The 27,979-nt window shown below is 41.8% G+C and overlaps 1 protein-coding gene across 1 annotated transcript; it reads left to right on the top strand.

Moving 5' to 3' along the window:
- The first annotated feature begins 213 nt into the window (after positions 1-213).
- On the top strand, positions 214-27,413 carry LOC119658858 (CD81 protein). The gene is made up of 5 exons (XM_038066611.1): positions 214-501; positions 14,136-14,330; positions 14,407-14,580; positions 14,642-14,857; positions 24,493-27,413. Exons 1-5 carry the CDS (start codon positions 436-438, stop codon positions 24,643-24,645), a joined length of 804 nt encoding a protein of 267 aa, XP_037922539.1. The 5' UTR covers positions 214-435; the 3' UTR covers positions 24,646-27,413.
- Positions 27,414-27,979: the final 566 nt, after the last annotated feature.

Here is a 27,979-nt window from a genome sequence, read left to right as displayed (position 1 = left end):
GCGTCCTTGATGATAAAGGCATTTTTCCTGTTTGTCTATGCACAAAACTAAAGATTTCGCAAAATGCAATCAAATTGAATTTGTCGGTTGAGCTGGTGTCAACATACTAATTCCATCATTTGTCCATCGAATACGTTCAATACCAGCCATGCGAAGCAGAGCAAATCATTCGAGTCTCGAATTGCATCTTTGGATTTTGTTTAGGCAAAGGAGAAGCAAGAGCAGAACTCATCGACGAGGACGGGAACGGCGAAGAAGTCCAAAGCTGGTCCAGTGCGCGAGGCGTGTGTGGAAGTTCGGTGGAAAATTCGGGCGGCATTTATTTATGTTCTGAGTGTTCTGGTGAAGTGAAAGTGAAACGGTTGAGCCGTACAGTGCGAGCAGTTGATAGCCGAGCGATTCGAAAAGTCGAGTGGGATCCGGACGGCCGAGAAGATGGGGCTAAAAGGATGTTGTAGCGCCATCAAATACCTGATGGTCCTCATCAACCTGCTATTTTGGGTACGGCTAGTATGTAGTGCGGGTGGAGTTAGTGAAACGAGGGAGTTCGCGGCGGGCTCAGCACGGTCCGCGAACACCTGAAGTCAGTTGCCCTTTTTCGGATGTTTTTCGAGTGAATTCAAATCGCAGACGATTTGTTATGAAAAAATGTGACGTCATTGGCGAGTGGGAAGCTGTTGCCTTGCCTACCTTGGAGTTAGCACCCGCGGCCAGAGATGAAAATGTGTATTCTGTGGTGGTGCGCTCGCTTCCCGACGATGGATGGTTGTTACACGGAACGAAAATAGCCATGCGCGATGTGACACAAACACGAGAAGCGCCCATCTGGCCGCCAAGCGATTGCTAGACGGAGCACGACGAATTTGATACGCGGATAACGGAATGGTGCGGTGGCAACCCGATCCTAATGCACGGCGGGCGCCCACACTTTGTGGAAGAAGCCTCAATGGACGGCGTGTTTACACCCGCCAGGGCCTCTGATTTCGCGCAAGGCCTTGGTTGCTGCATCTCAGAGAGAGGGGTCCGCTTCCGTACTACGACTTTGTTATTGTATGGCTTTGGCTGCGATTGACTGCTCAAGGGCATGGCCTGAAATTCTTGCTGCACGACTCATGTGCGCGGAGCACAGTAAGTACGGGAACTCTGCACATCACACGATTCTGAAGCCAGTCCCGTCTACGGCAACATTAGTTCCAGGGAGCAAGGCAACCACTTCCCCTGCCTTCGTTCTGCGAGCACGTTGTCCTATTTTCGTGGGAAAGTCCTTCAAACGCAGATTTCCAGGTCATTTGAGTTCGAGGCTAGCACACGAAAGGCCCCATCATTCACATGCATCTCATTGAGGTTGTTGTGCTGTCGATGGGCCTCGGCGAGCTCGAGTTGGGGAAAGTCCATTTGAATGCGAGCCAGTTTGTTATGAAATATGGAAATCAACCACGAATGTTTCCAAATGCCTTAATTCCAAGTGAAACCAGTTTGAGCTTAAATGGCACTGTTGAATCCTAAACACAACGCTAACAAATTGGGGACGTGCAGTGCAGAACTTGATGTCTAGAAGATGCTGTGCAATTAGTCGTTTTGTATCACAAGAATTCGGAAAATAGGAACTCTCTTCCTCATTACTCGTTATCACACACCTCAGAGCACCTTCGAACAGTTTATTAAGCAATGGTTACAACCAACTCTATGAGAAGGAGAACTTCTTGTTCGAGTGCCTATTTCGCTGTCACCATCTACCACGCGTTTCCCTTTGATTTTCTTCCTACTTTTCCTACTAAACGTTTTAAAATGTGTTTAAAAAAATATCTTAGGTGAACAAATAATTCCATTATATTTGCATGAAATTGAAGGCTTTATTCGGCGCACTAAGAATGATCCGATTTGGGTTAAATGCGCTGAATAGAGTGAGCGTTTATCGCAATTAAAAAAAAAATTTGGACACTTCAAGTTATCATTTATCATTTTCTGGACTCCCTCCAATGAGCTGATCATTAAATATAATGAAAGCATTCCTCTTGAGTACTGACCAATGCCCTCAATGTTTTTAAGGCATTTTCCCTCAACCGTATTCGCGAAATCGTTGAAATAACCGTGAATCAAGCCGGATTTGTCAAGAACTGCGGAACTACTGACGCAATACACGCTGCGCGATTACTCATGGAGAAACACCGTGAGAAGCATCGCGCTCTTTACATTGCCTTTTTGGATCTAGAAGCGTTTGACCGTGTATCACACGAACTCATCTGGTATGCTTTACGACAACACTTCGTGCCAGAAGAACTCGTGCGCTGTGTTCAATTGCTCTACCATTATCCGAAAAGTACAGTTCGAAGTATGGCGGGTGTATCAAAACCGCTTCGTGTCTCTGTTGGTGTTCATCAAGGAAGCGCCCTCTCACCACTCCTCTTTGTTCTTGTTATGGACATCGCCACACGGGGCATCCTATGTCCACACACTGCTTTATGCAGCTGATGTTTTCCTAGCATCTGATAGCAAAAATGATCTCGAGCAACTTGTCCAAAAATGGAATGATCGCCTCATGCAACACGGTCTCAGATTGAATCTAAACAAAACTGAATTTTTGACGACCCATCACCATGAAACAGGCACAACCACTGTCAGCGGCAGTGATCTGCCCAGAACAACTATAAAAGACAATGAATGGCGTCTTGCAGTGATAGAGACAAAGATGTTACGTTGGACTAGTGGCGTCACACGATTTGATCACATCCGAAATGAGGATATCCGCGGTCGTTATGGGGTTGCACCGATCGTGGAAAAGTTGCAAGAAAGGCGTCTTCGATGGTATGGTCACGCAATTCGTGCTACCGAGCATTCACTTGCCAATACTGGTCTGAACATCGAAGTCGATGGTAAGCGACCAAAAGGCCGGCCGAAACAACGGTGGCCTGATACGCTGGATGGGGATTTAAAAGCCTAGCCGACCACGACGTGCAGACCCCGCTTGTGAACGGGACAAAGCCTGAAGAAAAAGAAGATTTTTCCTCAATCGATAAATCCTGCAGTGGTAAATCTAGAGTAAGATTTTCATCATCATCATCAACGGCGCAACAACCGGTATCCGGTCTAGGCCTGCCTTAATAAGGAACCCCAGACATCCCGGTTTTGCGCCAAGGTCTACCAATTCGATATCCCTAAAAACTGTCTGGCGTCCTGACCTACGCCATCGCTTCATCTTAGGCAGGATCTGCCTCGTCTTCTTTTTCTACCATAGACATTGCGCTTATAGACTTTCCGGGCGGGATCATCTCCATCCATACGGATTAAGTGATCCGCCCACCGTAACCTATTGAGCCGCATTTTATCCACAGCCGGACGGTCATGGTATCGCTCATAGATTTCGTCATTGTGTAGGCTACGGAATCGTCCATCCTCATGTAGGGGGCCAAACATTCTTCGGAGGATTCTTCTCTCGAATGCGACCAAGAGTTTAACAATTTTTCTTGTTAAGAACCCAAGTTTCCGAGGAATACATGAGGACTGGTAAGATCATAGTCTTGTACAGTAAGAGCTCGGACCCTATGGTGAGACGCTCCGAGCGGAACAGTTTTTGTAAGCTGAAATAGACTCTGTTGACTGACAACAACCGTGCGCGGATTTCATCATCGTAGCTGTTATTGGTTGTGATTTTTGACCCTAGATAGGAGAAATTATCAACGGTCTCAAAGTTGTATTCTCCTATCCTTATTCTTCCTGTCTTAGCAGTGCGGTTTGATGTTGTTGGTTGGTTGGTTTTTGGTGCTGACGTTGCCACCATATATTTTGTCTTGCCTTTATTGAAGTGCAGCCCAAGATCTCGCGCCGCCTACTCAATCAGAATGAAGGCAGTTTGTATGTGTCGGGTCGTTCTTCCCTTGGTGCCGATACCATCAGTATAGGTCAGTAGTTGGGTGGCCTTAAAGACGATCCTACCTCTAGCATTTACCTCAGCATCACGCATCATTTTCCCCAGATGCAGGTTAAAGAGGATGCATAATAGGGCACCCCTTGTCGTAGACCGTTGTTGATGTCGAATGGTCTTGAGAGTGATCCTGTTGCTATTATCTGACCTTGCACATTGGTCTGGGTCAGCCTAGTCAGTCTTATCAATTTCATCGGAATACCGAATTCTCTCATGGCCGTGTACAATTTTACCCTGGCTATGCTATCGTGTCCGGATAGCTGTTAGAGTACAAGGTTCTTTTAGAGGTTAGAGCACAAGGCTCTCGAACGGAAGCTCGCGGTTCAAATGTCACTGGTGGCAGTGGGTTTTGTATCATGATTTAACGTCAGATGTCAGTTGACCCAGTTGTGAATGTGTACCTGAGTCAAATCAGGGTAATAATCTCGGGCGAGCGCAATGCTGACCACATTGCCTCCTGCAGTGTGCTGTAGTGTACCGTTACGGTCTTGAATGAAGTGCTCTAACACACTTCAAGGCCCTGATCCAATATGGATTGTTGCGCCAAAGATTATTATTATTATACTATCATAGACTGGTTTAAAGTCGATGAACAGAAGGTGCAACTGATGTCCATATTCCAACAATTTTTCCATCGCTTGCCGCAGAGAGAAAATCTGATGAGTTGCTGATTTGCCTGGAGTGAAGCCTCTTTGGTATGGACCAATGATGTTCTGGGCGTATGGGGCTATCCGGCCTAGCAAGATAGCGGAGAATATCTTATAGATGGTACTCAGCAACGTGATACCTCTATAATTGCTGCACTGTGTGATATCTCTCTTTTTATGTATGAGACAGATAATGCCTTGTAGCCAACCTTCGGTCATTGATTCGCTCTCCCATACCTTGTGCACAAGTTGATGAACCACTTGCTGTAATTGGTCGCCTCCATATCTAAAAAATTCGGCTGTAATTCCATCGGCTCCTGGCGACTTATGATTTTTAAGCCGATGAATTGCACGGATGGTCTCTTCTATACTTGGTGGTGGCAGTATTTGTCCGTCGTCTTTAGTTGGCGGGACCTCCAACTCGCCGATGTTCTGGTTGTTCAGCAGTTCATCAAGGTACTCAACCCCACGCCAATATGCCCGTTCTGTCAGAAATTAGATTTCCCTCTTTATCTCGGCAGAATGAGCATCGAGGTGTGTAAGGCTTCATTCTGCTGACTTGTTGGTAAAACGTCCGCGCCTGGTGCGGTGTTGCTACTTGCACTTTTCGAGTTCACAGACCTATTGGTTCTCCCAGGCTCTCGTTTTCCTTCTGTGTAGTCGCTACTCCGCGCACCGGAGTTCGTAAGTCTCTGCGTGTGCCCGCATCCTTTGAGAATGCAACATTACTCGGTATGCAACATTCTTTCGTTCCGTTGCTAGCTTACATTCATCGCCAAACCATCCGTTCCGACTCTTTTTGCGGCTGGGGCCAAGTATGTTTGTGGCCATATTTATAATAACGTTCTTTAGTTGATTGTGAAGATCATTTGTTGATGCTTCTTTTCCAGGATCTCTGTTAACTGCGGTTATGATGGCAGCCATTACCCCATTATAGGTGTTAGGGAGGGCTGTGTTGTGAATGGTTTCAGTGTTAACTCTCACCTGATTGTCAAAGGGGATTCTGGGTGGGGTTGTCATTCGAGCTCCGAGCACCATGCCAAGAGGATGGTGATTCGAATTTATTTGGCCCCCTTATATGTTCTGACATTCATCGAGGCTGAGAGGTGGCGACGTTCGAACAGCACGTGGTCAATTTGGTTGAAAGTGGCCCCGTCTGGAGAGGCCCACGTTTGTTTGTGGACCGCTTTCCGCGCAAACCAGGTATTTCCAAAATCCATTTCGTGGGACACTGCTAATTGAATATACCGCAGTCCATTATCATTTGTGTTTTGATGTAGGCTAAGGAGGAGGATAGGGTTTGGTAGTAGAGCTGTTGGTGTTGGTTCAGCAGGCATTTCTCGGGGTTTATGCTCCATCGTGGATATCAATCCATGTTTCGCCCTGGGACATATACTACCCCTTTGACACTTTAACAAGTCGGGAAACCGGAAGCTAAACGCTTCAGGTACGAAAGGTTTTGTGTATTTCTTTGTACGTAGCACAAGTAATATATCCACGTACGTATGCACAAGTAATATATCCATATATTATGTGAGAGTATCCACTTTCGGGTGATATTGACATTCATAGTCTGCAATTTTCAAAGAAGCAGCAAATTTAAGGTATTATAACTTTGTTAGTAATAGTGCGATTTCCACCAAACTGGTAAGATCATGGTCTACATTATAGCCTATATCACTGCAAAATTTCATGGTACTAGGATGAACTTAAGGGGGGTTTCTAGCCAATTACAAAAAATGGTAGTAATATACTATTATTAACTTTATTTAAACAGATATCGGCATGGAAGGTATTTCGGAGCCCAGGCACAATACAGTGGCAGCCTCCTGATTTTTTTCAGGTTTTTCGGTTTGGTAGTTTCTGAGAATGGCCCCCTTAAAGAAGTGATCACTTTCAACCCCCCGCGCTCCCCACTCTTCCAACGAATGTCAAAACTAAGATCGGCTTTGAAAAGTACTAATCGAGACCTTTCATTTGATACCCCACATGACTATATTTGATGAAAAAAAATTTTACACCCCTCTTTTGCATGTATGGGGACCCCCCTTAAATTCGACGTAAAAGGATGTAATTCACTGCATGCGTGAGCGTTCACAGTTCCCACCTTTCTACCAAATTTGGTGTCAATCGCTATAACCGTCTCCGAGAAAAATGCGTGTGACGGACAGACAGACAGACAGACAGTAAACCGATTTTAATAAGGTTTTGTGTTTACACAAAACCTTAAAAAATGGGTTGAATACGCTCAAGAGTTTATTAATAAGTCAGAAGTCCTTTGGAAAACCGGTATTTTTTTGAATAAAAGATTTGCCTTTGAAGATATCTTCCTTTTTATTGGCTAAAAGTATTCTGTAATGTATACAAATATGTATTTCGGGGACCAACCCTCCTCTTTTAGTGTTTCATTTTCTGAAAATTTTCTTTACAATTTGGGTTTTTTATAGATATTTCTCTAATTATAATATCTTAATCATGCTTCTTTTCTTCTCCCAGTCCTTCCTAAAAGTTTCATCAAGGTGGAAAAATTGTTGCCCATGTTAATGTTTAGCGGAGGGAATTTTTGACATGTGAAGGCTCTAGTTTTTTAACGTCGTTCACTTCCTTCAAAATATTGGCGTTGTCCAACGACAAATGGTGTTCCTGCTCTATTATATGTCTGGCAACCGTGTATGGGTTATTCTTATTTTTAGCGGATTCGGCCTGTTTTATGCACCGTGGTGTGGACTAGCCATTTTGTTTGGCCTACATAAATCTTGTCTCAGTCTGGGCAGGAGATCTTATAAATGCCGCTTTTTTTCAGTATACTCTTTTTTCCTTCACTGATTGTAACCGAGCTTTTGAACGGGACAAAGGCTGAAGAAAAAGAAGAAAGAAGAAGTTAATTTCTTTATTTCTTCTCTACTCGTTGAGCGGTGTTGTGATCATCCTGTGAATCATAAAGTTGTATACCGTAATCTTATGGTGGAAATCATGGTCATTCGGTGTATGGGATGGTTTGTTGTGTCTGGGTAGGTTTTCTGTAGATGTCGAATTTAAAATCTCCTCTTTCCCGGATTATTTTTCAGTCCAGGAACGGTTTCTCTCCTTCCTTTTCGATTTCCATGGTGAACTTGATGTTCCTGTGTGACCAGTTGAGTTTCTCGAAGATCGTTCCTGCTTCTTCCCTTTTGATGATTGCCAATACATCGTCCATATATCTGATCCAGAATCTCAGGAGTGTCCTAGCCTCCTCGAGTTCAGTCTCCAGGTTCTCCATAAATACCTCGCATATCAGCGGTGAGAGGGGTTTGCCCATTGCTGCCCCGGAGGTTCTTTATCAAAATTTATTTCTGAATGTGAAATAGGATTCACTCATGCATGTGAAGGTCAGTTTTCTATAGAGTTTAGCCTTCTTTCTTCATTCGGATGAGTTTTTGTGTCGTGAAGGATACTAGTATTTCGTTGAGTCTGGCAATGATTTCTTTGCTGTTTCCCACTACCCGTTTTCCAATTTTAAGATCTAACCAACTGAATTCTTCCAAGAGCCACTTCGCAATATTTTAGATCAGTGAATTCGCTGCTGCTATTATCTCTTTGATCTCGTTGCTTTTTTTATGTATTTTGGAGAGCCATTTGATTCTAGGCAGAGATGGGTTAGGCATTCTCAGTTCGGCTGCTTTCTTAATAATGGGTTTGCATTCAGCCAGAACCTTTTCCATTCTTTTAACGGAATCTGGCAGCGGGTCCTTTCAGATGATCTGATTTATAAGATTTCCTGCCCAGACTGCGACAAGATTTATGTAAGGCAAACAAAATGGCTAGTCCACACCAGGTGTGTGTTTAGAACACATAAAGGAGGCCACATAAAGTCCGCGGTTGCCAGTTATAATAGAGCAAGGACACCAATTGCCGTTGGGCAACGCCAACTAGACTTTTACGAGAGCCTCCACATTTTGAAAATTTCCCCAGAAAAATGTTAAAGGCAAATCTTTCACTTAAAACAACTAACCACCTCCTAACTCAATTTTTTGCGACAAGACTAAATTCAACCTTTTTGGGTTCGGTGACCTCCTATTAGTGTGAAGAAGGGTGTTCATTGTCTTAAAAACAGAGTCGGGGAAACTCGTGATCATGATTACATAATTGTAATCAAGCTCTCGTGATTATGATTGTAATCATGCAATCACGTAATCATGTAAATAACTAATCATAATCATGTAATTATAATCCTGCATTTTCGTTGTTTAATAAAGTGTATATTTGTATGATTTCCAGCTGAGATGAGTTTGAGAAAATGATATTAAGGTGCTGTTGATGGTTTCTTTTATTAGGGTGGAACAAAGGGTATTTCTCGTCAGTCATAATAAATGACTAGAGACAATGAAATATGTAATCAGATAATTTATTATAATTATTTGTGGAGATATTGGAACCGGATGTATTTTGAGGCCTAGATTTGGCAGAGATGCACCACTGTGTTTTTTTTTTTCAAATTTTTCGGTTGGGTTCTGAGAACGAGACCTGTTGCACTTTTTGTGGGTCTCTCACTAGATATCAAATATGGAAGCAGTTTCGAAAAGTACTAACTTTTCCCTTTAATTTGATACCCCACATGGCCACATTTTATGAAAAAAAAAATTTCAACCTCCATTCACATGTATGAGGAGCCCCCCTTAAACTTAACACAAAATGGCGCCACTTACTGCATGTAACGGGAACACCAGATTACATACTCTCACCAATTTTCATGACAATCAGTCTAGCCGTTTCCGAATAAATCGAGTGTGACCGACAGATATCGATTCTAATAAGGTTTTGTTTCACACAAAACCTTAAAAATGGTACCAACGTCAGCACCAAAAACCAACCAACCAACAACATCAAACCGCACTGGTCAAACGGGAAGAATAAAGATAGGGGGCTACAACTTTGAGACCGTTGGTAATCTCTCCTATCTAGGGTCGAAAATTACAGCCGATAACAGCTACGACGATAAAATCCGCGCCCGGTTTTTGGCAGCCAACTGTTTCGCCCGAAACGTTTCACCATAGGGTCAAAGCTCTTACTATACAAGACTATGATCTTGCCAGTCCTTATGTATTCCTCGGAGCCTTGGGTTCTTAGCAAGAAAAATTATAATAAACTGTTTGGTGCTCCCACTCTACGTATGCCCAAGAGAAAAGCACGATTCCTCCAAATTCACACCACACACTTGACACAACGATTAAACGCACGGGGAATTAAAACCGTTTCAATTTAAATGGCATTTCTGTAAGTATTAACGGAATGAGTGGTATAAGTACAACTTCTCCTTTTGCTTTGCCGGTGAGAATTGTTGCTTCGATCAAATTTTGTATTAATTTTTTCACCGAAAGTCTCGTTCCATTGCAAAGTTTTGGTGAATTGAGATTTCGAATTGACTGCGTCTTCTTCATTCGTAACAATACTGAATTTGTATGACACCAATTCATTTCATCAACATTTGCAATTTTTGGTGCTATTAACATAGTATGCTGGTCCCAAGCTCAGGTAAAGGAGGAGGGTTTGAGGCAACGTACTCTGTACTATCCTCAGTAAAACAAAAATAAAATGCTGAGATCAGGGAAAGAGATAAATAGAGTATAGTTGGAGTTATTCTACTATGCTAAATCCTATCCGACCAAAAAAATGCATCCAATGTCGTTACAAACAACATGATCGGATCGTGAAAAGAAACGCCTCTACCACAAATTTCTCGACGATAAAACGCCTGCTAATTGGCAAATTTATAAGAATGCCAACCGGGAAGCAAAGAAAGCGGTCGCTGTCACCCGAGCGAACCATTTCAAAAATCTTTACGATAAACTGGACACTCGGGATGGCGAGAGAGATCTGTATCGACTTGCTAAAAGCCGTGATGAACGCACACAGGATATCGAACACTTCTGTTGTGTTAATGACAAGAACGGCACTTTGCTTACCAACCGTCGAGCCGCAACGGATAGATGGCGAGAATACTTCGAGCAGATTTCAACTGAAAAATTTGCTCATCCTCCACTTCCACAATCATTGCCGACATTTGGAGCAGTTCCACCAGTCAGCGCAACTGAAGTCGAGGAGGCAATAAAACAAATGAAATCGGGGAAAGCAACAGGACCTGACGACATCGCATCTGAGCTCTGGAAAGCGAAGAGCTGGGACCCAACACTGTGACTCAGTGAATTCTTTAACCAGGTTATTCAGGAAGGAAGAACACCATCTGACTGGCAAGAAAGTACCACTGTTCCAACATGGAAAAAGAAAGGTAGCCCAGCAGAATGTTCAAATTACCGTCCGATCCGGTTACTTTCCCATACCATGAAGATTTTTGAACGCACTCTTGACAACCGTATTCGCGAAATGGTTGAAATAACCGTGAATCAAGCCCGATTTGTCAAGAACTGCGGAACTACTGACGCAATACAACCTGCGCGGTTACTCATAGAGAAACACCGTGAGAAGCATCACTCTCTTTACATTGCTAGATCCAGAACTAGAGAAAGCGTTTGACCGTGTACCACACGAACTCATCTGGTATGCTTTACGACAACACTTCGTGCCAGAAGAACTCGTGCGCTGGGTTCAATTGCTCTTCCACGATCCGAAAAGTAAAGTTCGAAGTATGGCGGGTGTATCAAAACCGCTTCGTGTCTCTGTTGGAGTTCATCAAGGAAGTGCCTTCTCACCACTCCTCTTTGTCCTTGTTATGGACACCGTCACACGGGATATCCAACGTCCAGCGCCCTGCTTTATGCAGATGATGCAGCCACTGCTTTATGCAGATGATGTTTTCCTAGCATCTGATAGCAAAAATGATCTCGAGCAACTTGTTCAAAAATGGAGTGATCGCCTCATGCAACACGGTCTCAGATTGAATTTAAACAAAACTGAATTTTTGACGACCGATCCCCATGAAACAGGCACAATCACTGTCAGCGGCAGTGATCTGCTCAGAACTGAGCGATTTAAATACCTCGGGTCAACGCTATCAGCCAATGGAGAGCTGCGTTATGAAATTGCTTCACGCATTAACGCAACCAGGATGAAGTGGCGTTCCACAACTGGTGTCCTTTGTGATCGACGTATCAACGAACGTCTCAAATCTAAAATTTACCGCAATGTCGTCCGTCCAGTCGCTCTCTATGGTTCTGAGTGTTGGCCGACCATAAAAGATAATGAACGGCGTCTCGCGGTAATGGAGACGAAGATGCTACGTTGGACTAGTGGCGTTACACGTTTAGATCACATCCGAAATGAGGATATCCGCGATCGTTATGGGGTTGCACCAATCGTGGAAAAGTTGCGAGAGAGGCGTCTTCGATGGTATGGTCACGCAATTCGTGCAAACGAGAATTCACTTGCCAAGATTGGTCTGAACATCGAAGTCGATGGTAAACGACCAAAAGACAGACCTAAGGAACGGTGGCTTGATACGCTAGATGGGGATTTGAAAGCCTCGAGATTGAACCCAGATCAGGCATTCGATAGAGCCAAATGGCGAAACCGATCACGACGAGCCGACTCTGCTTGTGAACGGGACAAAGGCTGAAGAAAAAGAAGAAAATTGTGCTTTCTCTTAACTAATTATGATTTTAGTAGTTTTCAACAAACGTGATCAATTAGTTCTTCTTTTGATGGTAAAATTGCGCAAAAGTTACTTGGTAACGTGATGAAGCTATTTAAATCGCTTGCAACTTTGCCACCGCCAATCTCGAGAGGTTTGAAAACTCGCGAACTGATGGATAATTTTGAAGACACGCACGTATATTTATGTTAAGCGAAAACTTCTGTACATTTCCCCACAGAAAAGAACTTTTCAAACAGGCATTAATTTAATCGGCTGGAATTGATCTAGGAATAACGGACAAAATTTGTCGAAAATTTTTTGCTAGTATTTTACTTTAATACTCATATACCGATATTTCGAGAACCGCTTATTCCCTTCTTCAGTGCTACACGAAATATCGGCCTATGCTTATTAAAATAAAATCATCATCAAAGGTGCAACAACTGAGCGGTATCCGGTCTAAGCCTGCCTTAGTAAGGAACGCCACACATTCCGGTTGCGCGCCACGGTCCATCAATTCGATATCCCTACAAGCTGTCTGGCGTTCACGCCTACGCCATCACTCCATCTAAGGCAGGGTCTGCCACGTCTTCTTTTTCTACCATAGATATTGCCCTTATAGACTTTCTGGGCAGGACCATCCTCACCCATACGGATTAGGTGACCCGCCCACCCCAACCTGCTAAGAGGGTCGAGGATCAAAAATTCTTCTTTCGAACGCGGCCAAGAGTTGGCAATTTTTCTGGCTAAGAACCCAGGTTTCCGAGGAATACATAAGGACTGACGAGATCATTGTCTTGTACAGGAAGATCTTTGACCCTATGGTGAGACGTTTCGAGCGAAACAGTTTTTGTAAACTGAAATTAGCACTGATGAAGGGAACAAGTGGTTCCCGAAATATCGGTATTTGCAAGAATAAATATTCACACCAACGAAAAAGAAACAACAAGTTTTTATTATTTCAAATGATTAATCGTTAGAAACACCGCATAATTTCACTCAGAGAACCATTGTTATTTATTTCCAGATTTTTCGGAGGGATAGGTTCTGAAAACGAAACCTTCTACACTTTTCGGGGCATATATATAGAGTCCTCACTCCTCTATGTTGCACCCGATATCAGAAGTAGGATCAATTTCGAAAAGTACTAATTACCCTTCATTTGATACCCGGTATGACCAAATGAACACTCCTCTTTTGCTTATATGGGGAGCCCCCCTTCAGACTAAACACAACAATGCCAAAATTCGCTATAATCGGTCCAGTCGTTTTCGAGCAAATCGGGTTTGACAGACAGAGAGACATTAAATCGATTCTAATAAGGTTTTGTTTTACACAAAACAGTGCGGGGAACATGTTCCAGCAGCCGAAGGTGAAAATATCGATTTTGATGAATAACTTTACACTTTAAATTTTCTGAAACCTTTTAGAGGGGATTAAGTTATTATCGAGAAGATCTTAAAAGAAATTTATATTGTTTAGTTCGTCACCAGTTCTCTTACTTATGAATCGTACATATTTGTTCCGTGATGGGCTTAAATTGAGTGAAAAGCTGCTTGTACTGTTTATCGACAAAAAAGGCTACTTAGAACTTGTTGTTTGTTTAAAACAAAGCCTTTAATGAAATCGGTTTACCGTCTGTAGATTTTTATTTTTTATTTTAATAACGACGTAACCAAAGCTCTCCAAAATCAGTGAGTAATTGTGATTGGCTAAACTACCGGAAGAAGATAAGAAATAGATATCATTTGTACGCAGGCTCAATTTCATAAACTTGAAAAAGGGTCAATAATTAAACCTTAAAAGTTCAAATTCATTTTCAGTTGGATAAAAACACTAAGATGGCTCTAATTAAAATGTTCGTTACTGCTTTCTATAAGCTGTCTATAAAATATAAACAATATTCATTTTTCTTGAAAAGAAAATCCAGATTTATCATATTTTTCATATGAAAAAAATGTAATGAGTTCACTAATGTTATATATTTTTACTTAATTAGGTTCTTGGATTGGCCATAATCATTTGCGCGATATGGATGCTTACGGACCCAACGTTCCTATTTTCCATGACGCAAGAAGACAACCACTACTACATTGCTCTTTATATATTCTTGGCCGTAGGAGCGCTCATGCTGATAGTTGCATTTTTGGGTTGTTGTGGAGCCTTTAAAGAGTCACAATGTTTACTTGTATCGGTAAGACCTCATGAATCATTTATCGCGAATGAAATTTTGGTCACAGGCAAATTTGCATGCAATTTCTATTTTAAAGTTTTTCTGCTGTTTGCTGGTGATAATTGTAGCGGAAATCGCAGCTGGAGCTTGGGCATTCCACAATAGTGACAAACTAGATGATATGGTTCGAGCATCTGTGAAGCATACAGTTGAGAATGAATATGATGTGATTACGAGCCGAACACTTGCTTTCGATACATTCCAACGACAGGTGATTTTCTACATTTATGTATAAATTACAGAAAACGTGACAAACTGAATGGAATTTCTAGATGAAATGCTGTGGCGCTAATGGACCATATGATTGGGCTTCGGCGAAATACAACAATAAAGGCGAATCGAATATTTTCGATTTGAAATTGTCCAATGTAAAGATTAATTTCGAAATCCCACCGTCTTGCTGCAAGGAAGAGGTTGATACGACTACATGCGAAGTGTCGAGGAAGCTTGGCATCGGGGCGAAAATTAATCCTGCGTTATATACTGAGGTGAGTTTTACAGTAAATGAGATACCGCCAGGTAATCATAACAATGTTAGAAATATAGATATTTGAATGGATATTTATTAGGGTGTACGGCGTTGGTTCGTAAAAATCTTGTAAAGAAACGTTTACCTTGAAGCGTAGCAACAAATCTTTCCATCTGAGTAGTATCCCATTATATCCCAATGAGATTATATTCTTTCATCCACCATTTATACGCAGTGTGATGTGGTCGTTTATTGCGGAGCTTAGAATAGCTTTGTTATGGTTCAGTAAAATTTGTTGAGAAATATCTACGGTGGAAATATGGTTGTCCGTTTATCTGTAAGAATTTGCGAGATGGAAACGAGGTGAATCCATACTCCCAATATTCCATGGGTTGTAATTTCGTGTTCCAATCAATGAGAGTTCAAGGAAAAAATATTTATTGCTGTTGCAGTTGGCAGACTGATGTTATTTGATAGTCAAACCTAGTCTGCTTATCATCATCATCATCATCGACGGCGCAACAACCGGTATCCGGTCTAGGCCTGCCTTAATAAGGAACTCCAGACATCTCGGTTTTGCATCGAGGTCCACCAATTCGATATTCCTAAAAGCTGTCTGGCGTCCTGGCCTACGCCATAGCTCCATCTTAGGCAGGGTCTGCCTCGTCTTCTTTTTCTACCATAGATAATGCCCTTATAGACTTTCCGGGCTGGATCATCCTCATCCATACGGATTAAGCGGCCCGCCCACCGTAACCTGTTGAGCCGGATTTTATCCGCAACCGTACGGTCATGGTATCACTCATAGATTTCGTCATTGTGGAGGCTACGGAATCGTCCATCCTCATGTAGGGGGCCAAAAATTCTTCGGAGGATTCTTCTCTCGAACGCGGCCAATAGTTCGCAATTTTTCTTGCTAAGAACCTAAGTTTCCGAGGAATACATGAGGACTGGTAAGATCATAGTCTTGTACAGTAAGGGCTTTGACCCTATGGTAAGACGTTTCGAGCGGAACAGTTTTTGTAAGCTGAAATAGGCTCTGTTGGCTGACAACAACTGTCCGCGGATTTCATCATCTTACTGTTATCGGTTGTGATTTTCGTCCCTAGAGAGGAGAAATTATCAACGGTTTCAAAGTTGTATTCTCCTATCCTTATTCTTCCTGTTTTACCAGTGCGGTTTGATGTTGTTGGTTGGTTCGTCTTCGGTGCTGTCGTTGCCACCATATATTTTGTCTTGCCTTCATTGATGTGCAGCCCAAGATTTCGCGCCTATTGCCTCCTGCTCGATCTGGATGAAGGCAGTTTATACGTCTCGGATGGTTCTTCCCCTAATGTCGATATCATCAGCATAGGCCAGTAGTTGGGTGGACTTAAAGAGGATCGTACTCCTCGCATTTACCTCAGGATCACGGATCACTTTCTCAAGGCCCAGGTTGAAGAGGACGCATGATAGGGCATCCTGCTGCTTTTATCTGGCCTCGCACATTGGTCAGGGTCAGCCTAGTCAGTCTTATTAGTTACGTCGGGATACCGAATTCTTTCATGGCCGTCTACAGTTTTACCCTGGCCATGCTATCATAGGCGGCTTTAAAGTCGATGAATAGATGGTGCAACTGTTGTCCATATTCCAACAGTTTTTCCATCGCTTGCCGCGGAAAGAAAATCTGATCTATTGCTGATTTGCCTGGAGTGAAGCCTCTTTGGTATGGGCCAATGATGTTCTGGGCGTATGGGGCTATCCGGCCTAGCAAGATAGTGGAGAATATCTTATAGATGGTACTCAGCAACGTGATACCTCTATAATTGCTGCACTGTGTGATATCTCCCTTTTTATGTATGAGACAGATAATGCCTCGTTGCCAATCGTCAGGCACTGTCCCATACCTTGAGCACAAGTTGATGAACCACTTGGTGTAACTGATCGCCTCCATATTTAACTAATTCGGCTGTAATTCCATCGGCTCCTGGCGACTTATGATTTGTTAGTCGATAATTGCACGGATTGTTTCTCCTAAACTTGGTGGTGGCAGTATTTGTCCGTCGTATTCAATTGGCGGGACCTCCAACTCGCCGATGTTCTGGTTGTTCAGTAGCTCATCAAAGTACTCAACCCATCGCTCCAATATGCCCATTCTGTGGGAAATCAGATTTCCCTCTTTGTCTCGGCAGGATGAACATCGAGGTATGTAAGGCTTCATCCTGTTGGATTGTTGGTAAAACTTCCGCGCCTGGAGTGGTTGCTCCCTGTACTTTTCTAGTTCACAGACTTGTTGGTTCTCCCAGGCTTCCTTTTTCCGTCTGTGAAGTCGCTTTTCCGCTCGACGGAGTTCGTGATAAGTCTCTGCGCGTGGCCGCGTTCTTTGAGAATGCAACATTACTCGGTATGCGGCATTCTTCCGTTCCGTTGCTAGCTTACATTCATCGTCAAACCAGCCGTTCCGACTCCTTTTGCGGCTGGGGCCAAGTATGTTTGTAGCCGTATCCATGATAACGTTCTTCAGGTGGTTGTGAAGACCATTTGTTGATGCTTCATCTCCAGGTCCTGTGTTGACTGCGGTTATTGCGGCATCCATTTCCCTCTTATAGGTGTCGCGGAGGGCTGTGTTGTGAATTCTTAACTCTCACCTCATTGTCAGAGGGGTTCTAGGTGGTATTGTTATTCGAGCTCGGAGCACCATGCCAACGAGATAGTGATCCGAGTCTATATTGGCCCCCCTATATGTTCTGACATTCATCAAGGCTGAGAGGTGGCGGCGTTCGATCAACACGTGGTCAATTTGGTTGAAAGTGGTCCCGTCTGGAGAGGTTGGACAAGCACGCGCAAACCAGGTACTTCCAACAACCATTTCGTGTGATACTCATCATAATCAACGGCGCAACAACCGGTATCCCGTCTAGGCCTGCTTTAATAAGGAACTCCAGACATGCCGGTTTTGCGCCAAGGTCCACCAATTCGATATGCCTAAAAGCTGTCTGGCGTGCTGACCTACGCCATCGCTCCATCTCAGGCAGGGTCTGCCTCGACTTCTTTTTCTACCATAGATATTGCCCTTATAGACTTTCTGGGCTGGATCATCCTCATCCATACGGATTAAATGACGTCTGGAGAGGCCCATGTATGTTTGTGGACCGCTTTCCGCACAAACCAGATACTTCCAACCACCATTTCATGTGACCCTGCTAATCGCAGTCGGTTATCATTTGTATTTGCGTGTAAGCTATGGGAGCCAACGTATCGCCTGAATACGGGCTCCTTCCCTCCTTGGCTGTTAAAACCCCCAGGTATGATTTTTTTTTCTACTGCCTCGTAGAAGGTATCCTTCTCTGACTCTGCAGTCTCCTCTGTAGGGGCGTGAACGTTAATGAGGCTTATATTTCTAAAATTGTCTCGCAAGCGCAGAGTGCATAGCCGTTCGCTTATGTTTACAGAGCCGATAACAGCAGGTTTAATTTTTTGGCTGACTAAGAAACCTACTCCAAGCACATGGTTTACTGGATGGTCACTATAATATATGATGTAGCGGCTCTTCTCCAGGAAACCGGTCTCTGTCCAACGCATCTCCTGTAACGCTGTTACATCAGCCCTATATTGGGACAGGGTATCGGCTAGCTGCTTATCAGCTTCATCTGTGTACAGGGAGCGCACGTTCCATGAGAAAATGCGCAAATAGTTATTCCGTTGTCGTTGCCGGGTTCGTCGTTGTGTAATCCGTCCAGTCCGAGGCTCCTGTTGTGGCTTCGTAACAGGTTGTTTACCGTGTAGGGTTGTCAGCCCTACCCAACCTGGATGACCAGTTGATACAATTTGTCCCGTTTTTAGGCGCGGGTGACTCGCCTTCATCCTCCTCCGTCTGCAGCTTCTCGTTAAGAAAGAGCTCCCAGCGGTCACCACGTGGAGGTGGAGATAGGGTTTGGTAGTAGAGCTGTTGGTGTTAGTTCAGTAGGCATTTCCCAGGGTTTATGCTCCATAGTGGGTACCGATCCACGTTTCGCCCTGGGACCTATACTACCATTTGACCACCAAACTTAATATAAAGATTAATTGAAAATATATGTCGATCTATATGAATAGCATCCAATGTCCTGGCACGGCACGACAGTGCTATTCGAACGAAGATTGAATGTATGACCATAATTAAAGTCACATGGTTCCAATTTACATCGAGTGCAAACTTATCATTCAAAAGGGTGAATATTGCAATATCTATGCGGCAATTAAAGAGTATTTCCCAAAAGTTAGAAGTTGTAACCACCAATTGCCCCACAAGAAATTTTCCTGTGATACGGGTACTATGAAACTCCCTCCAGGAATCAACGGCAAATTAAGTGGCTTTTAGAGGGCTACCACAGTTCCTTATGGCACCAAGTAACCTCCCGCAAAAACCTTTTTAGCAAGAGCCACTTCAGATGAGTTCCTTGTGGATTTAGGTTTGATCGCCCTTCCCGAGTGCATGGAGACGGTACTTTCTAGTTTTACTGGAATAAATGTAACTTCTGTCTAAACGACATCCTGATTGACCAAGCTGTTTGCTAACTGAGGGCTCTTTACGATTTTCCTACCTCAGAACTTTAATTTTTATCCCTGAAGATCATAGTGAATAGGAGACGACTAAAAGGCCGTCCGAAATATAGATAGCTTGATACGCTATATAATGATTTGAGAACCTCAGAATGGAGCTGGCAGTGCTGCACCCTCAAACAACGCCGGCACGGATAGAAGTCTATCATGCACTCTTCTGAGTGGAAATGCGATCTCACAGACAGAAAAAGGAAGGCTGGTAGAACCAATAAGCCTGTGAACTCGAGAAGTACAGGAAGCAACCCCACCAGGCGTGGAAGTTTTACCAACAAGGCAGCAGGATGAAGCCTTATACACCTCGATACTCATCCAGCCGAAACAAAAAAAAAAGAAATCTACTTCCCGACTGTCTGGGCATATTGGAGCGATGGATTGAGTACTTTGATGAACTACTCAACAACCAAATTATCGGCGAGTTGGATGTCCCGCCAACTGAAGACGACGGACAAATACTGCCAATTCATCGGCGTAAAAACCATAAATCGCCAGGAGCTAGTGGAATTACAGTCGAAGTGGTTAAATATGGAGGCGACTAACTACACCAAGCGGTTCATCAACTGATGTTCAAGGTGTGGGACAGCGAATCAACACCTGGCGACTGGCAACGGGGCATTATCTTTCCCATACATAAAAAGGGGGGATATGACGCAGTTTAGCAACTATAGAGGTATTATGTTGCTGAGTACTATCTATTATATATTCTCCGCCACCTTCCTGGGCCCCATACATCCACAACATCATTGGCCCATACCAAATCAAATTTTCCTCTGTGCGGCAAGCGATGAAAAAACTATTGGAATCAGTATCCACCAGCCACCAGTAGCGCCATCTTTTCATCGACTTCAAGATCGCCTATGATAACCAAGGTAAAACTGTACACGGCCATGAGAGAAGTCGATATCGCGACGAAATTGATAAGACTGACTAGGGTGACTCTGACCACCGGTGTTTCCAGTTTATCCTCACCTTCCGCCGGAGATTCCGCTTCCTTGCGTCTTCTGCCTTTCCAGGTTCACGGTATCCGGGCCGCTTGGATCCATTTCCTCCTACCGGCGTTAAACCAGTAGTGTCCACGTCATCAACTTCCCTTTCTTCCGCTTTTTCCGGTAAGGGTGATGGAGAAGGTTCTGACAGGCAGTCTAACGTCCCCCCTCCTTAGTGGCCGAAGTTCCCTTCTGCCGAGCCTTCCTCTTTCGTTTGCAGGTAGATTTGGGCGGTAGTACCGCGGACGGGATTTCCAGTTTCTCCCAAATTGAGAGTTACCGTACTTTCCTTTCTGGCTAGCTTCGCTGTAGGCACTAAATGCCAGCTTTCCACTGAGTCGGAAAGCATGCTTTCTACAGATGTATTTATGGGGAGGTATGAATGTGGTGAGGCCTCCAAAATCCGCGCCTCGGCCGCGACATAATTGCTCATGGTCGCGCTTGGATTCGAAGTCTGTGACTTCTTACCACTTGGCAAAATTCGAGGAATGCCTCCTACAGTTTGGCAATTCTATTGAATGGAAAAGAAAGCTAGGCAATACACAAAATTGGCATATTTTTCCTAACAAAAACTGGAGCAAATAGCAAATCTGACCACCTGCAAACTTTGCTCCGCCTTTGAGGTAAAAACTAAGCAGATTTTTGATTTTATTAAGTTAATTTCAATGATTCTTTAATAGGTTGCCCTCTTCAGTTAAGCACCTTGTGCTACACGATATTTTTTGTTTTTATTAGCAGGCGCAAGAACGAACAACGCAGATGGTCTTCCGATCCATGGACATGCCGCATATAATTGACCATGTGAAATACATTGATTTTCCAGATTCAGACCACAAACTTTCAAGAATTGAGCTTGTGATTTGTTAATGGTCATGGCGAATGCAAGACGGATCAGAAATTGAAGTCTTTTAAACTCAAACGGCATATCGGTTGGGATCATCGGGATCCTCGGAATGAGAACTTCCTCACCTTCGAATTTTCCTTTGAGTATCGTCGCGTAAATCACATTGTTCATCAATTTACTTACCACCAAACGCGTACCATTGCAAAGTTTTGGTGGGTTTATGTTTCGAAGCATGATTACTACGGAGCCAACCTTTAGGCGTAAATTGTGCGGTGGCAAGCCAGGCACATCCAAGGAGTTTAAAAATTCAATTGGAGTTGGTGGCTTCATCTTTATTTGTTACACAGTCAATGGATTTGAATGAATGCATTGTTCTAATGATATCATTCTGAAATATGTAGTTTAGGTCATCTACATCTTTGTTCTTAGCCACTAAAATTGCTCGCTAACTCAACGATTTATTATTTTTATAGTTAGTAATGATGTTTGGGAATACTTTGTTAATAAGTTCGTCTTTCAATGAGACAAAGTTACAGAAATTCTGAGGAAATGAAGTCAATCCGCTCGATTCGTCGACAGGTAATCGACCATTACCGATAATCAACAATTGTTCAGATAAATCTTCAGCAGATGTATCAGTAAGCAATACAACTCTCATGTTTGTTGTCAGCTGGAGTTTCTTCACATAGCGCCATAGATTCGTTGATTTGAGGCAAGTGTTTATTTCGTCGGCAGCCGTTGATCCTGGAATTACTGGGAGTGTTTGGCGAAAATCGGCAGACACTGAAATCATTGCACCTCTAACACATCTCGAGTCATTGCGTAGATCTTTCAATGATCGGTTAAGTGGATTCTAATGCACGTTTATGCGCCATTGTGCATTCGTCCCAGATGATGATTTTCGATGTTGATAAAACTTTGGCCATTGCGGAGTTTTTTGAAATATTACATTTTGGTTCTTCAATAGTTTGAAGATTTAACGGCAATTTTAATGCTGAATGAACGGTACGGCATCCTTCTAACAATGTGACTACTATTCCAGAAGAAGCAACCGCAAGCGCAATGTTGGATCTCGCACGAACAGTGGCTAAAACTAATGACATAAGGAATGTTTTACCAGTTCCACCAGGGGCATCCAGGAAATATAAGCCACCATTTCCATCATCAATTGCCTTCTTTAATGTATCATAAATTTCCTTTTGTTGGGGATTCAACAGTGGTACATTCGTTTGAAACACTAAATCTAATTCCTGGTGATCATATTCACGTTCCCGTTCCAATTCTCGATTAAATGCGTCATTCATTTCGCGATTTGGCGCTGGCATTCCTAACCTGATTAATAAACTACCGCACATAAGGTAGCACATGTCTTCGATCAAGAGTAAAGCCCGATTATGTATCTCCTCATTCATCTCAAGATCGGGATTTCTGGAACTGACACGTATTTGATGTCAAATATCTTCTGACATATTATCCTTGTATGTATGCCACAGGTTAGATGGGTTCGATGGAAAGCATGTCGAAATGATGATTGCAAATAATGTGCGTATCTGACTTGAAGCTCCCAATGGGCATCGTTTTCTAGTAAATTGAATTCTTCACTTGCAGCACGATATATTGGGAATATTCTACCATTAACAGTTCGTAGTCCCTCAAATGACGTTGGTCGACGCATATTTACCAGCAACAACTGCAAATAGAAGCATTCATCATTCTTTGGATCAACTGTATACATACGACCAAGAGCATCAGTAGAACGCACATCCGGATAACCAGGAACCGTATTGCCTTGTTTCCCTCGTTGAAAATTCATCGATGAAGCATTCCAAGTGTAATAACGTGGCACCTCCCAGTAAAGCAAAGTTCGTGCAAGCGGATCGCTTTGGCAGATCGCAAAGAAACTGGTCAATGTCGTCGCTGGAGGTGTTTCAGCACGTTGAACAACATTTGAAGCCGTGAAATATACTCGTTGATCATTCTCCAGGTGCACCGCCAAAAGCACAACAATAGGATGACGTTCGTGAATAGGGAATGCGAATATACGCCAAATCGCTTCATTGCAGTTCACATAACGACCAACTTGACAGCGCGCAATTTCATCGTTGGTATTGGAAGATTGGATGCCAAAAACCGCCATATCGCTGTCTTTCGTGACATAGTTGCAAATGTATTTTTAGGACTTTACTGAATTGCAATACTCAACGTTGCAATGTGTCTTGATCGTTTTGAAAATAAGTGGCGAATATGGAACAATCCAACTGTTGTCGACAACGAAATCCATTCTTTTCAATTTTGTTGTGACAGTTCGACCGTTATCATCGGGTGATCGACGGCGATACGGTTGATAACCATCGTTGCCAGTGATGGTCTGCGCCGTTAATTTCCGTGGTTATCGTTTCGAACACTTGCCGTCGATCATATCGAAACGCTGCTCGATTCAAATCAGCACTTGATAAATCTTTTCTTGTGCGTCGAAAATTATCTACTTGTTGATCTCTGTTATTCGCTCGACGATTTCGCATTGCCAACCGAGCCGTTTTACGGGCTGCCTCGCTTTGCTCTTGTGATTGAGAAGCACGAAGTCAAGCCATACTAACGCGGCGCTCTTCACAGGCAATTCCTTGTACTTCTTCAGTCACTTCATTCGCAATGTTTCGTATTCTTCTTGCATTACGACTTTGGCGGGAAAGATTCAATCGTCTTGGTCGCGTCATTGTTAATGATGATTCAAAGAGAAAACAAATTACTGATGATATTATCAATTACGTTTAGCTATAAATTTTATAATTGTCAAATTTTTTACCATACTTAACCAAAGACAAAATTACGTTTAGCTGTCATTTGCGTTTTGTTATACCATGTCAGATGCGTTTTTGTTATATCACGTTTTATAGTGACTTGACGGAAACGCGGTCGAACGGGATAAAAAGTATCCTATGTCCGTCTCCTGGTTTTAAGCTACCTCTCCACCAATTTTCAGCCAAATCGGTTCTTGCCGGATCCGTTCTTGAGTTATAAATAGTGTAACTAACACCACTTTCTTTTATATATATAGTTGAACAAAATTCCTTTGATTCCTCTAAGATTAGAATGTGTTTTCATAAAAGCTATTGATTGAATTTCCTCTTAATTGGAAAATTTAATTTTTTTTTCGCCTTGAAATAAGTAATAGAGATAAAATTTAAAAAAACATTTTCTAGAATTTAGTGAGCTATTTCTAAATTAAATTCATTCAAATTATTCTAGGGCTGCATGGATAAGTTGGTAAAAACTATTCACGAACACTGGAAAATCCTGTTGGGAATAATCATCGCTATCATCCTCCTCGAGTTCTTTGGATTAGTTTTTGCGCTAGTGTTGTGTTGCGCAATCAAAAACAATGATCACTACAAAGCTTAGATTCATCATTAACTACTTTCTTTGCTTCATAAAAAAACACATTAAAGAGCCATAATAGTTTCGGATAAAAAAAAAAGAAGAAAGAGGTCAACTCTTATCTCTCTTCCTTAGGACTTATTAACTTGAATAACTTCCAAGCTATTTAGTTTGAAAGTGAATTCTTTCCATTGAAAACGTGTCATCCAACTCTCTGTTACGCTTAGATCCTTAGATGCCAACCGTACAAGTTTACTTTAATACGAGTATGCTGAAGCAATTTAAACGATTGTAGATTTTTATAAAGTTTGACATACTTAAAAGTTTGTTTTGAAACAGCTGTAGAAAAAGATTATCCTGGAATCAGTGGAAAAAGTAAGCACAGTACATTTCTAGAATCAGTAAACGATTTTTTTGTCTCGAAATTCGAACTTGAAGAATTTGGTGAGCGCAACAAACGCAATGGTACGCAATGCAACTGTACAACACACAAACTTGCTACAAATGAAAACAGCGAAAATAAAGCACTGTTGCAGTGGATCAACAAAGGAATGAATCAAATACACAATATTTATATTTTTGAAAACTATTTTATAAAGAACGAAACAAAGAGATTGCATGTACACAAATGCAATCGTAAATTGGACGTAACAAATATTCTTCAATTTATAACTGTGCGAGCAGGAGATGAAACATGAAATATATCTAGTGGAAACTTAATAATTTATAACATAAAGGAGAAATCTATATTACTGTTGGCTAAATGACATTTTAACTAGAGATCTTCCCATTAATATTGTATGTTTAGATGTAGGAAAGTATGAAAAGTTTGCACTTCTTCAAGTACAAGTGGTTTCCAATTAAATTGCTCTCTAACTGTACCAGAAATAGTCATTGTCACCCATTGTGAAAACAACTTAACTTGATCTCATATGAAATGGTAAACTAGCTCGAGGACCGCAGCGGCGGTTCGCTGGAAGCTATCTTCAATATCAATTAACCATTTGTACTCTGAAAACTCAAGTGGAACGACTAATATTTTGGGATGTTCTATATTTTGTAATATTATCTCAGAAAAAGTGGAATCAGAGTCCTGTTGGTGATGTGGCATTCATTCGAACTTGGTTTGATTTTCCTATTCGGCCGTCCATGTAGGCTTTATCCTTTAAACCCACGAAGTACAAAGTTACCATTTTCAAATTTGTTTAATGCGATGATTGTCCTGTTCTTGAACACTTTATAGTTTATATACAAAATTAAATGCCAAGTAAGTGATCAGATACATCACCAATGGGATGTCTTAGAGGATAAGCATATTTAATAATATTGATCTGTCGCCGTAATATTTGTAAGATTCAAAAGAATATTAAGTAGAGTGATGTCGAGTAGTGTTGATAATGAACGTTAAATTTACCAAAAAAAAGCAAATACAAAATGCCCAGCTACAAATTTGGCAATACCAAAGAAGAATTTGGCCTAAATTCGTCCTAGTTTGAGTCATTGACTTTAAACCTCGATTCACGCGAAACTTTAAAGTTACTACACAGTAACGAACGTTTAAATACTATTGCGGGAACAAGATAAATCCTTTATCAATAATAACTGAGTTTTGGTTCTCAAAATCCAGAAACAGTTACTTAGAGCTCCGGACTATATACTTTCCTTTTTTGGTGCATCTCACAAAACGCAGAGCCTAGCAAACGTTACCACGAACAAGTTGCAGTTTAAATACATCGATCTTAACTGAAGCACTAAGCTCAGTATCTTCCTCGCATACACTCATTGTATGTGCCGCACAATATTTATTTTGATGAATATTTTTAAGATGCCAAATTGTAAACCGCATGAAATTTGTGTTCCATATTTTTTTCGGGTAATTTATACTATCCCGTTTTCGTAAGTTTCATATTTTGTGCCAAAAACAACAGAAATTCAAGCAATTATGAAACAATAATTAAATAAGTAATTTTAGTTGCTTCCGGCCAAAAATCATAATGCACAAAACAGAATGGATGCAACGCATGTGGATGCCAACTGCCACGACATTCTGTCGACTGAACAATCTCAAAACTGATTAAACACGCAAACATATAAACGTACACATGACAATTTTCGAATCTTTACTTCTACATACTCCTTCAACAAGGATAACTCGAATTTACTATTTTATTATTGCATTAACATGCAGACGGGAACCACTGAGCGCCCGAATATCGAACTAACACTTTGGCAAAGCTGTCACCAACTCCATTCAGATTTTTCGATAGATATTTTCCTTTGACTTTTTATAATGAATTTATTTTGTAAAGTAAAAATAGGGATGAAACTGTTGGACTAAACATAGTCAAAGTCTCGAATATATATACATATATATGTGAAATGTTCTCAATAATAATGAATAATGACGATATTCTCCCATTAATTTTAGACACTTAAGTATTAATTCTATTTACCGCGCATCCAGAATTAAAGTAACTACTGAAGATATTCAAGTATGTTCTTATTCGTAGACTACGATTAATTGTTGACGTAAGCTTCTCACTCTTCGGTTACTAATTTGTTGATATTTTATCGGAAATTGTTCGGTTTTGTATTATAAATATGTTTCCATAACAGCAAAGTAGGATACGATGCAGTAACTATTATTATTAACATAGTCTAGACGCATGAAATATTACCAAATGATGAAAGAGATGCTAAAAGTTTCGATTTATTTTTTGTATGATATTATTCAGAGTAAACACATGTTTATTTTTTTGATTTTTTTTTATTAATAAATGTTTTTCCTCATATATTTGTGTTTTAATTGAACTACCTTGGATTACACCAATGTATTGTTGCGCCTCTGTTAGCTACAAGTCAAAAAAGTCACCTTCAAATCGTAGAATAAAAATACCCGCACTGGATGTATAAAAATACCAACACTGGGGGGTCCAAGCGAATTTGCGTTGTAAAAACATGCTGTTATCCGAAATAAATTAAATAAAATAAAATCAGAAGTTTTGTAGGTGCCTTGCTAGTTTTTTTTTCTAGGGCGGAAAGCATAGCAACTGCGTCGAGAATGCAAATGCGTACGAACAAGCAAACTTAGAATTTGGTTGGTAGTGATTGATTAGTTGCCCAGCTTATGCTGGCATTAGAGTTACCTTGAGAAGGCAGATTTAAATTCATTATTAATATTTTCTGTGGTAAGTTTGGCAGGGGTAATTCATACAAGAGTTCAGAAGGGGTTGATTCGATATCGAGACAGGTATCTAGAACAGTAAGACCTCAACGGGTTTCAAATGGGCTATGTTAGCAGTCATTCATTTTATTGATGATTCAATGTCACGATGTTGTGCTCATTTTTAACGTTTTG

The sequence above is a fragment of the Hermetia illucens genome, chromosome 6 (genome assembly GCF_905115235.1).
Source record: "Hermetia illucens chromosome 6, iHerIll2.2.curated.20191125, whole genome shotgun sequence".
NCBI lineage: Eukaryota > Metazoa > Arthropoda > Insecta > Diptera > Stratiomyidae > Hermetia > Hermetia illucens.
Note: the sequence above shows the minus strand (reverse complement) of the source record. Positions and strands in the feature narration are given on the sequence as shown.

What these genes read in the sequence shown, in the direction of transcription:
- LOC119658858 (XM_038066611.1), top strand. Translation starts at nt 436, where the DNA reads ATGGGGCTAAAAGGATGTTGTAGCGCCATCAAATACCTGATGGTCCTC. An exon ending in CACAATGTTTACTTGTATCG is followed by an intron (nt 14,331 to 14,406) that starts GTAAGACCTCAT and finishes TCTATTTTAAAG; the next exon opens with TTTTTCTGCTGTTTGCTGGT. An exon ending in TCGATACATTCCAACGACAG is followed by an intron (nt 14,581 to 14,641) that starts GTGATTTTCTAC and finishes TGGAATTTCTAG; the next exon opens with ATGAAATGCTGTGGCGCTAA.